This window comes from Leuciscus leuciscus (assembly GCF_965113295.1).
Source record: "Leuciscus leuciscus genome assembly, chromosome: 5".
Lineage (NCBI taxonomy): Eukaryota > Metazoa > Chordata > Actinopteri > Cypriniformes > Leuciscidae > Leuciscus > Leuciscus leuciscus.
In genome coordinates, this window is record NC_138729.1 from 48,362,453 (window position 1) to 48,374,520 (window position 12,068).

At 38.3% G+C, this 12,068-nt stretch overlaps 1 protein-coding gene across 4 annotated transcripts in view; it reads right to left on the reverse strand.

The window, feature by feature from the left end:
• The window catches only part of unc5ca (unc-5 netrin receptor Ca), a 181,469-nt gene that overhangs the window by 114,886 nt on the left and 54,515 nt on the right, over window positions 1–12,068 (reverse strand). For all 4 annotated transcript variants that reach the window (XM_082171066.1, XM_082171065.1, XM_082171068.1 and 1 more), the window contains exon 2: window positions 10,601–10,834. In XM_082171066.1, the coding sequence (XP_082027192.1) occupies window positions 10,601–10,834 (234 nt within the window). The remainder of the gene's footprint in view (window positions 1–10,600; window positions 10,835–12,068) is intronic.

Sequence of the window (12,068 nt, forward strand, 5' to 3'; positions counted from 1 at the left end):
CCTATTTTAACAATCTGAAACACAAGAATCAAAGGTGAAACGCAAGTAACTTTGTGGGCGGATCTCGGGCGCTGTTGCTATTATACCGGCGGGATAAATGGCTCTTGCACCCGACGCAAATCTAAAATGAGTTGGTCTGAAGTAGCTTCATTACTCATAGGTGTGGTTTGGGCATAACGTGAAATAAACCAATCACAGCGTCATCTCACATTCCCTTTAAGAGCTTGTTCCATGGTGGATTGCTATTATAATGGCGGATTTGCCAGGCGCACGCCAGGAGCGGTTCACAGCCGAGGAGACCGATGTTCTCGTCAGGGCCGTAAAACACAGAGAAGTGACATTGTATGGGGATGGAGAAACACACCCAAATTAGCTTTGGTTAAACAGGCGTATAATAATTTGGGTAAATGTGTAAGCTAGGTTTATGCCTGTTTTTTTACATCTTCATGGACATCACAATGATTTCCCTCGTGTGGAATATTTTTCCTTGTAATTATGTATGGTTTGCAAAAATGGGAACTGCTGCCTGCGTCTGTGTAGAGTAGAGAAGCAAAGTGTATGCGCGTTGGGCACACGCTACATTATGGCCAAGCATGCGCCCTTAAAATAGCATCTGAACGCGCCACTGAAAACGCGCCACTGACTTTAGACTAGGTTTTTCCTGGTCAGTGGCGGAATTGTAGCCTGGAAATCCAGACCTAAATCTAAAAGATGAATGGTCTGGTGTCGACTAATGAAAATTGGCCAGCTCGAGGGGCGGCACCAAGCATGTATTTGAAAATCTCACTGCACACAATTGGATAACACTACGACCAATCACAACAATAAACCCTATACGCTTAGCTACCAGCGGAGCTAACTGGTAGATTAGACTCTTACCGTATCCGGTCAGCAAAACAGCAAAAACACACTTCTTATAAAGGAACGATTCGAGCGGCGTCTTCTTTTCCTCTTCTAGATGAAAAGCCAAGTCTAACTCGTTCATTGTAGCGGCCAAAGCCGTTTCAAACAACTGGTATTCATCCATAGCCATCTTGCAATGTTTACTAATGACTTCGACGTCACAGCGCTGTCGTCATCTGTTTAGCTCACCTCTAGATCAGATAACCCGATGTGATTGGTGCAGCTCAGATATAAGGGCATATTTAATGAGCATCATTACTCGACGCCACAGTAACTCGCTGAGCAAATTCAACTTGTGCTCTCGCAAGAACTGGATTACCAGGGTAGCGAAATTGTTTTCTGGAACTGCAAAATAGCACCAGGGAATGTTTGCGCCGGAACACGCCTCCTCTTTTCGCTGAACCGCCCCCAGGAGCGCAATTTCATTCCCTAATTTACCGACGTGCGTCTGCCGAGGGGAAAAGTCCGCTGTGCGTCGGGTGCAAAATAGGAATGATACATGCGTCGGTGTACTAGGGCTGTCCCCGACTATGGATTTTCATAGTCGAATCAGAATCGTCAAGTCTTGCCTATAGTCGACTAATAGTCGAATCATGTGTATGGGGGCGGGGCTTTAACATTTCAAAGCCGCGAAGTACAGAAAATCACACAAAGATATAGAAGAAAATGTATAAAAACATTTTGGATCAATAAAACTAAGAAATAACATTAATAACTCCAGAAAGTCCACACTGCAGACAGGATTTACATTTCACATGCAAATCAAATTAAATCGGCTAAATGACCTGTGCGAGCAGGCTCTAAGTACAGCACAACATCGATGCACCGAAAAAATAAACAATTAATTTACTAAATTAAATTAGAACAGAATATACCTTTCTAATAAATAAAAATACAAAACGAAATAAATCAGAATCAAGTCACAAGATGAGGAGCAAATGTGTGCAAAATGCCTAAAGTGCAGGGGAACATATATTCAAAACACAAGCCACAAATAGTTAGATTAGATAACCCTGACAGATCAATAAATAAAATTAAAATAAAGAAATTATTAAAATAACGATAGTAGCCAGAATTTTCTACTTTGTCTTTTTAACTGCAGAAACAACAATAAATGCTAAACTGGAGTGGCAGTCTTTTTAGCTAAAAATGTTCACAGCATCCAAAAATAAAATTAGAACCAGCTGAAAAGTTTTGAAATCACTTGTAGGTCTACCCTACCTGATCAAGAGAACAAATCCAGTCTTTCACGCTGTCTGTGTCCGTTGGAGTCTTTTTAAATTGTGCGCGGGGATAAAATACATTCTAAAACACGTAACGTGAAAAACGTTTAACGACTTAATCTCCGAAAACAGTTAAATTAAAATATGAAAATGCTTTACTATAGGAGGAACGCATTGCGTTCATATTCTGGGTTTTCCTGATGCTAAATCCAGCCTTGGAGAATATCCTTTCTGATGGTGTACATCCACACTTTAGATTTTCTTATCCCAGACATTGTTAAAAATTTAAATCCTTGCCGCCAAGACGCTCCTCTGTCGGTCACGGATTGAAAGTGAAACTTAAATCTGTCACGGGGTGTTTGGATTTATTCACGCACGTTAAAAAAATATTTATTAAAAGCTTCTTTCTTTGCACATTTTTATATACAGCATTATCATAATAGGCTGAATGTTAATGTATTGACAGAAATCCGGTAGTTCTATGTGAAATCAGACATTGAGCACCCTTATATAGCCAAAGTGGCATATGATCCTCGTTTCATAACACATCTGCGAAGATTCGACCGTGAGATCGGTAGTCGAATCAGGCTCCTCCTATCGAAGCATCGAATCTTCGACTATTCGGGGTCACCCCTAAGTAAATTGTGCTGGGTGCAAGATAGGGCCCTTTATGTTAAGTGACTATTAGTGAAAAATATAAATAGATCTTAACATTTCTGAAGAAAAAGTGTGTAGTGCAAAACTGACAGGTTGCTTATTGGTCAAGCCTCTGTGATTTTCTAGTTACGGGTCCCTCCTTCAATGTAAGTCTGTTTGATGTTTTCACCTGTTTTATTGTTTTATAAGTTAGTAAAGTAACAGCACTCCTCTCCTACAACACACATGATTTGAGGAATTATTCATACCTGGAGCTCAAGCGCACTGAACCTTAACATTAAGAGGTTTGTTCCAATCACTATGAGCAGTAGCAACAGTAACGGTGCCTTAAAAACACCCCTAACAATAGACTGTTGGATGAATTTCAATAGAGCACTGACTTGCAAGCATAAAAAGACACACAAAGCACATGCACACAAACACACATAAAAACAGGCAGAAAATCAATGACGGCAATAATGGAATGTGGTGCATTCACAATAAGATCTGTAAGCACACATGCTTTTGTTTTGGATTATTGTGAATATGAATTTAAAACTGGCACCGAACTGAATCCCTGCTGAATTTCTCTTTGGGACATCTGTCAAGAACAGAGACACGGCAAATTAATCTGGACCATTCACTCTCTTTACTGTTCTGTGTTATTCGCTTATATTGTGCATGTGAATAATTATCACAAACATTTCTGAAGGATCATGTGACACTGAAGACTGGAGTAATGATGCTGAAAATTCAGCTTTGATCACAGGAATAAATTACATTTTACAATATATTCAAATAGAAAACAGTTCTTGTTTTTACTGTATATGTACTGTACTTCCCGACCCCAAATTTTTTAACAGTATTGTATATACTGGAGTATGAGATCATTAAGAACAAGATATTTAATTACTGTCTCTGATTTCAAAAATTGTTTCCAAAAGTCCAAAATATTTTAATAATTAAATTCATTTAATATTTGTCCTAGTACTATTAGCCACCACATAATAAATGATCAGTCTTAATTTCCAGAAATCACTGGAAACTTACTTGACTTTGTGAATGTGTTTCTGAATGGCATTATATTGCGTAAACATGTTAATACATCTGTTTAAAGTCACCATGAAATCAAAATTGACCTTTTTTTTTTTTTTTTTTTTATATTGCAATATTTATTATAAATAATGTATCCATGCACATTAATATTTATTTATTTATTAATTCATGTGCCCTTGTAATCTTTAATCAAAATAACTTCCCCTCCCTCTTGTAGCGACATCACTTCTCTTCTCTGATGACGAGGGCGGAGCAACTTGTCACTCATATGAGATTGACCAATAGCAAACCACAACCATCCAATCAATTCCCTTTGGACAAAATCAAGTCCCGCCCTAAATTTTGGTCTTATTCGAGAAGCCGTTAAACTCTCACAATAGAGAAGAAAAGACTATTGCAACTTCAGTTTCATGTCAGCTCTAAACTAGACCATACGAGACAAAAACCACAGTAGTAGTTTCTATTTGAACCAGATAATGGTCTCATTTTGAATCTTATGCACTATATATACACAGACACACAAAACACTCATCAAACACACTATGAGTCGAGTACACACCAGCATTTCATGGCATGGAACAGATTTAACCTTGTTTACCCACAATTGCCAAAATGAACAATGAAATTGATTCATAACGATATTACACCACTCCAAATAGAGATACATAGCGATGCCAGAGGGAGCTAGTCGGCGAACAAAGACAGGCCTGAACCAACCATGAGAGTGAAAATCAAATTAAAAGCATAAACTATACCTCTCTTGCTCTTTTTCGCTCTCTCTAAATCTCTTTCTCTCTCACACGCCATCATTTTTTATGATAAACGTTAACTGTTGCACATTAAGGCCCCTCGATAAAGTTCCACGACAGTGTTTAGAGCAGCCGGTCCCATAATAACTACACGCTCTGACCCCGAGTAATATCCGAGGTGTGATTATGACAGTAAAGTTTCCACCACAGAGATATTAGAGCAGAATTACTGCGGCGGGTTGATATCAAAGATCCATTAGAGTCATTAGCTCAATAGGAGCTTGTTAACCTCTGCGTAATGAATTGAGCTCTTCGCTCGCCCACACCGAGAGCGGCTCGTGTCGGTTTCTCCTGCGGTGAGGTGATTGTGCTTCAGCCTCAGCCAGTACAGGCTATTTTCACTCTTAATGATCGAACGTTAGTGGAGGGCTGCTAGCTTTCCCAACCTCGAAATGCACAGCAGTGTTTCCTCAACAGCAAACATTAGGCCCATACGTGAACGCAAATGCTTGGATTCCTTTTAATTCTCACATGTTGTATTCTCAGTGCTGCTGCAAACATTAACATTATTCTACAGCTAGTTTTCTCATTCAAGTCAGCTAGTTAAAGTCAACAACAGGTTCATAAACTACCATTCAAATGTTTGGGGTCAGTAAATTAATTAATACTTTTATTCAGCAAGGACTCAAAAGTGACAGAAAAGACGTTTAAAAAAATCTTTCAAAAAAAATTATATTTCAAATAAATTATGTTCTTTTGAACGTTGTATCCTGACATGTCATGGTTTCCACAAAAATATGAAGCAGCACAACTGTTTTACACTTTGATAATAATCAGGAATGTTTCTTGAGCAGCAAATCATCATATTAGAATGATTTCTGAAGGATCATGTGACACTGAGGAATGGAGTAATGATGCTGAAATTCAGCTTTGATCACTTTACAATATATTCACATAGAAAACAGTTACTTTAAATTGTAATAATATTTCACAATATTACTGTTTATACTGTTTTGATCAAATACATGCAGCCTTGTTGAGCGGAAGAGACTTCTTTCAAAAACAGTAAAACTTCTTACCGACACCAACATTTTGATTAGTAGATAATCTAGCAGATTATTCACTATACCTGGCCACAAAGGGATGGTAAATAATTACAAATCTTCAATTGATGTCTATCATTTAATCATCTTCCTAAAAAAAACAACACAGCAACCAATGATGCTAATAATACGCAGCACTAGTCTCTCTGCTGCTGTCATCAGCTCTGCAGCACTCATGCTGTTTATATGATGGTACTTCAAGTTCAAAATTTCTTTAAAGGTCCCATACCAGTCTATGGTCCCATATTGTACACCTTTCTGAAGTTTTATTTTAGGTTGTGATGTCCTTAAGAATATATATTTGCGGTATAAGTACCAAAAACCATCCCAATATATATTTTTATAGCCACTTTCTCAGGAGCTCTGCCAAGAACAGGTTGATTTTGGCCTGTCTAATTAATATTCATGAGCCTCTCTTCTGATTGGCCTGTTGTTTTCTGAGTGACGCACGGCCAGGCCAACCACAGGTAACTAGGGTCATGTATGCTGTAGCCTGCTGTGGCTTGGTGATGCTCACAAGTAAAGTAAATAAAACACCTGTAATGATTTGACATTGCTGATGGGAAATGTTATCCGGCCTTATATGCTCGAGCCGGACTCAGATCCCGAATCGGCGACGACAGGAGACAACCACCTCCTTACTTTCGGCGTTATTGTAAGAGTATTAAAATTACCATTAGTGCACGCAGATTTAACGTTAACGGTAATTTAAACTGTCTGTAAACAAACTCAGACTTTTTTTTTGTCAAATTCGATTTGAATCTCCAAAATATGTATGTTAATAGCTAGTTATACACTGATTTTGAAACACTTATCTGCTTTATAATATGTAACGTTAGCAGACAGACACCGAATGCAGTAAGCCATGTAACTATTGCTTTCCTACTGATACCAGGCCCGGGGTGGGTAATCGGGAGAATCGGGAGAATTCCCGGTGGGCCGCTTCACTTTTGGGCCGGTCGAGGATTATTTAATTTTTTTTCACATTTGTCACGTTAGTTACATTAGGGTACACACGTTCCGCATTCTGACACCGCAGCGTGCGGCCTCTGCATGGGTTGTACCATGTGAGGGAGTTCTCCCCTCCCCTCCTATACAGTTGGTTGGTTCCATAGCCCTCAGGTAGGCTACCGCGGCACCGCCGGCGCCTACCGATAGCTGGGCCGGCCCTACAGTAACGGTACGCGTCAGGGAGGATGGATGGGAGGAAGAGGCCAGGAGGTATGGAAGCTTGTTTCCGCCACAGAATAAAACATTTTAAAAGATAATTGCGACTTTTTATCTCACAATTGCGAGTTTACATCTCGCAATTCTGACTTTATTTCTCAGAATTGCGTGAAATAAAGTCGCAATTAAATTGCGTGTTATAAAGTCAGAATTGCGAGATATAAAGTCAGAATTGCGTGAAATAAAGTCGCAATTGCGTGAAATAAAGTCGCAATTGCATGTTATAAAGTCAGAATTGCAAGATATAAAGTCAGAATTGTGTGAAATAAAGTCGCAATTGCTTCTTATAAAGTCTAAGTGAATTATTATTTAACCGTTACATTATTTGTTGAACCATGGCATTAATACAAACTACACAATAGTAAAAGCTGAACTGTTGCTTCATTTATCCAATTTGGAAAAAGTGCTAATATTTGGAATTTCACCGTGGAAAAAGTGGGCCGGTCTTGGGCCTGAAACTCCCGGGCTGAAAAGTGGCCCCACTCCGGCCCTGACTGATACAGTAAGTTGATGTGCTACAATTTCTTTCTAAAATGTTACTTTTTTTCTGTAAAAGTTGTACTTGTGGTGAATCTGCAAGGATGCCCACACAACGCGAGAACATAAACTGCAATTGACGTCCAAGGTAAACTTGTAAAACTATGAACTGTAGGGACTGCAGCATCTTTGAGGAGGAGCTTCTTTGAAAAACCAGCATTGAACTGAGCCTGATTGACGAAGCGGTCACTTGTGAACAGTGCAGAACAGATGGTTAAGGTTGAACTAAATTGCTGTGGTATTTCTGAATAAATAAACATCAGCCACTGTTCTCTTATATTAATGTTGTTCGGAAGCATGTGCAATGATGTAGTTTCGTGACGGTGGGCAGTGCTTGGGATGGGACTGAGTAGTTCTGACATCACATTTATACAGAAGGCACAACGGCTCGTGAAAAGGCACAGCTACTTTATGCAGGCTGTGTGCATTTGTCTGTGGATCGACTGTTTTGAAGCTTATATGGTAGTTTCACAGCACCTAGACCTCTGTTATCATGAAAATAGCCAGGAAATTTCAGTTTTGACAACATGGGACCTTTAAACATTTTTGGAAGTGGGGAAAAAAATGACTTACACCTGTAATTGCACCTTTCAACTATGAATTGTAGCATTTTATCTTTCGACTATCACCAAAAGTGGACTTGGATCACACACTGTTCTTGGCTTTTACTTTGTATTCTGTTCTCACAGTGTGCAAAAAGACATTTATGCATTTGGCAAACGCTTTTATCATGAAGTGACATTGCATTGAAGGTATACACTATGGAAGCACAGAATAAAAAAGGTAATTGCGACTTTTTATCTCGCAATTGTTTTCTCAGAATTGTGTGATATAAACTCTCTTTTCTCAGCGGCGGAAACAAGCTTCTACAAGTACGTCGTAAGTAATACATATTATCAGTTCATGCATTCCCTGTGGATTGAACCTATGCTGTTTCTAGTGCCATGTGACACTGTTTGAGCCACAGGACTGTGACAGAAAAACAAACAGACAGTGGCATTTACTCATACACTCTTAAAAAAACAAAGGTGCCACGAATAACCATAAACCATGGTTCCTAAGAGTAAGTCTACATGAAAAAAAGCTTTTAAAAAAGCATTTTTGTTAGTGTGAAGAATCTTTCATTCTCTTTTAATTCCTTTTATAACTCCCCCTGTTTTTATTTTGTGTCTATTTTCTAAGCAAAGCTCTATGAATTGCTATAGTGTGATTATTATAATTCCTTTCTATGTAAAGCTTTTGAATAACTGTTTGAATTTTCCTTGCTTTTATTTTGTGATTATTTTTATTCCTCTCTATGTAAAGCACTTTGAATTGCCATAGTGTATGAAATGTGCTATATAAATAAACTCGCCTTGCCTTTAAATAACCTAATAACCTTTTGTGCAATGGTTCTTCAAGGTTCTTCATGGAACCATAATGCCAGTAAAGAACCTTTATTTTTAGGAGTGAATATCTTATTATTTGTCTAATCATCTTGTTTCTTTTGTATCATCTGTTTAAAAGTAAATTAATATTACGTTACTGCCACTATTGGAAGAGAACAAAATTTGAACTGAATTGCATTGGATAAAGTCAAGTCAATTATTTCCATAGAGCTTCAAACAATAAACAGGAAAATAATTATCAATGATGCAAACAGAATTCAATTCTGCTGCAAAGCAGACTGATAACTTTGCAACATATGTATTGTGAAAGCGCTATACAAATAAATGTGAATTGAATTGAATTGAACATTGACACTGTTATTGAACTAAACTGAGCTGAATAATGACACTATTGTCTTCTGTAGAGCCACTTTATACAGTAGATAAACTGAGTTTGTTTCATAATTGATGCTGAATGATGACACTTGACTTCTGTAGAGCTGCTTTACAGCTGAAACTGAATTTGTTTCATAATTAATGAATTGTGCAACTGTTATTTTCCTGTTTATCACCATGTAGAGTGACCACCTGTCCCGCTTTGCACTGTGCACAGTATTTTCACCCCTTGTCGCATATTGAGAAAATGTCCCGCAATTTCATCAGTCTGTTGGTTTTTAATTAGCATATTAAGAAAACGTGCATGCGTTCTTTTGCCTTTTTAAGAAAGCATTTTATTTATTCTTTTTGCGGCGTAGTTATTCACCTATATTTAACAGCGCTATTACAACAGCCATTTTTTAAATCCTATCCAATGGTTGAAAGCAAAGGAACAAACACGGTCACTAGTAGGTTGTGACGGCTGTCAATCAAAATGTGGACCGGTGATTCGTTCCATGCGTTCCCTGTCAGAAAACAAATGGATAATTCGGTAAATTTAAATTGAACAGAATTTATCAACTTGTTGCCTACTGCGGTTGTTTTAATTCACATCCTTTCAAAAAATATGAAAGTTTTTGGTTTAATATATTCTTAATATAGGCTATAAGACTGTCAATGATCTAATTTCATGTTGTTTTATATTTTATTTGTTCATTATTTATTTTGTTGGATTTTAGTTGGACTTGGTCAGAACTGTTTCAAAAATAGTGATCTGCATGATGCCTGCTGCCTTTGGGCTCAGTGATGTTGAATTTAAATTACATGTAAAATAAAGACGTGTTACATTGTGATGTAATGGTGTTTTCTGGAAGGGACTAAAGAACAAATAATTTTTATCAGCTGAAAGGCAGAATACAAATGTTTTTATTACAGTTTCAGGTTAAGTTTTAGTCTTGGTAACATGTCCCACATTGTCCCACACAAACTTATAATCGTCCCACATTTGGTTTGTTTGATGGTGGTCACCCTACCATGAAGCTGCTTCAATACAATCTGTATTGTATAAATCACTGTGATTTGACATTCAGTGACGGTCAGTCATCTAGGTTGTGTCTCTGGCCATAGTTGTTGGTGACTAGCCTTAATCTCAGTGTCCATAGCAGTCATATAAAAAATAAAATCCTTGAGAGCTCTGATAACATTACATAAAAATACACAAACCAGTATGTGTCAGGGAGGGGGTTATCTATCTCTCTAACAGCACCTTTAGCAATGGAAACCATAAATAAACCAGAGCTATCACGTTTTTATTGCACCTCAGAAAAGGCCATAATGTTTCTGACCCATAAACGAGAGTGATGGTGAATGAAGTGTGTGTGTGTGTGTGTGTGTGTGTGTGTGTGTGTGTGTGTGTGACTGACCCGACGTCTCGTCCACCCGCTCCTCTATGGTGTGCTCTCTCTGATGGACCCACTCGCTGTTGCACTTGAAGTAGATCTGTGCGGCTGGCGTGGCCGTGCAGAAGAGATTGACAGCTTTGTTCTTGACGATGTAAGCGTCCTCCGGCTCCAGGAGGAAGTGTGGGAGAGGTTCCGGCGGATCGCTCGGGAAGGTCTCTGGCAGCTCTCCCAAACCCAACAGGAAGTCATCATCACCTGGGACAAAAACACAGACAGCGTGAGCCTTAAAATCAGCATGAAATGGAAGTTGTGATAGTCTTTTCTTCCCTATTGTGATGTTTATCTGAGTGAAACGGCTTCTCGAACAAGAAAATAATTAGGGCGGGACTTGATATTGTCATGGGGAATTGATTGGATGGTTGTGGTTTGCTATTGGTCGATCTCATGTAAGTGACAGGTTGCTCCGCCCTCACGCCAGTGAACACATCATCAGAGAAGAGACGAGATGACGCTGCAAGAGGGAGGGAGGGATTTTGATTAAAGATTATAAGGGCGCAAGAATAATAAAAAAAAGATGTGCACAGATAAATCATTTATAATAAATGCTGCAATAATAAGAACTGTCCATTTAGATTTCATGATGACTTTAAGGAAGTGAGTGGGGAAACAGAGTGATGCCTTTCTAACGTGCCATTAGATGATGGATTCATCAGCACATCTTGAATTATAAGTTATGTTCACTACTGTTCAAAATGTACAAGTAATGTTACCAAATATTTCTATTTCAAAGAAATGCTGTTATTTTGAACTTTCTATTCATCAAAAAATCCTGGGGAATTTTTTTATTTTTTATCACGGTTTCGACAAAAATATGAAGCAGCACAACTGTTTTCAACATTGATAATAATCAGAAATGTTTCTTGAACAGCAGATCATCATATTAGAATGATTTCTGAAGGATCATGTGACACTGAAGACTGGAGTAATGATGCTGAAAATTCACCTTTTCATCAATACAGCTGAAATTGTAATAATATTTCACAATATTGCCATTTTTGCAACAAATAAATACCGCCTTTGTGAGCCTGAGACTTCTTTTAAAAACATAAAAAGAAAACAAAAATGCTTTTGAATGGTAGAGTATAACTGAAACACAATGAAATGTTTTAGAATAGATAATGCAGAATGAACTTTTGCAACAGAAACTCCCATTACGCCAATTTTATTCACAAATATCAGATTTCTCAGAGCCTCTTCTACTTCTCGTCTGTGAGCTCGCTCGGGTCCGGAGAGGCTTCACACGCTCAGGCTGGTGCAGGCCTGCTTTCGGGTCTCATTATGAAACAGGATCTTACGCTTGTCTCGAACTGATCCCTGGTTAATGGAGTAACTGATGCCTATTTTTAGCTTCCAAGTTCAAATAAACATGACGTTTCATCTCCCTTAAACTCTCTCTAGCATTCGTCCTCTTTGTTCTGAGTGAATGGAC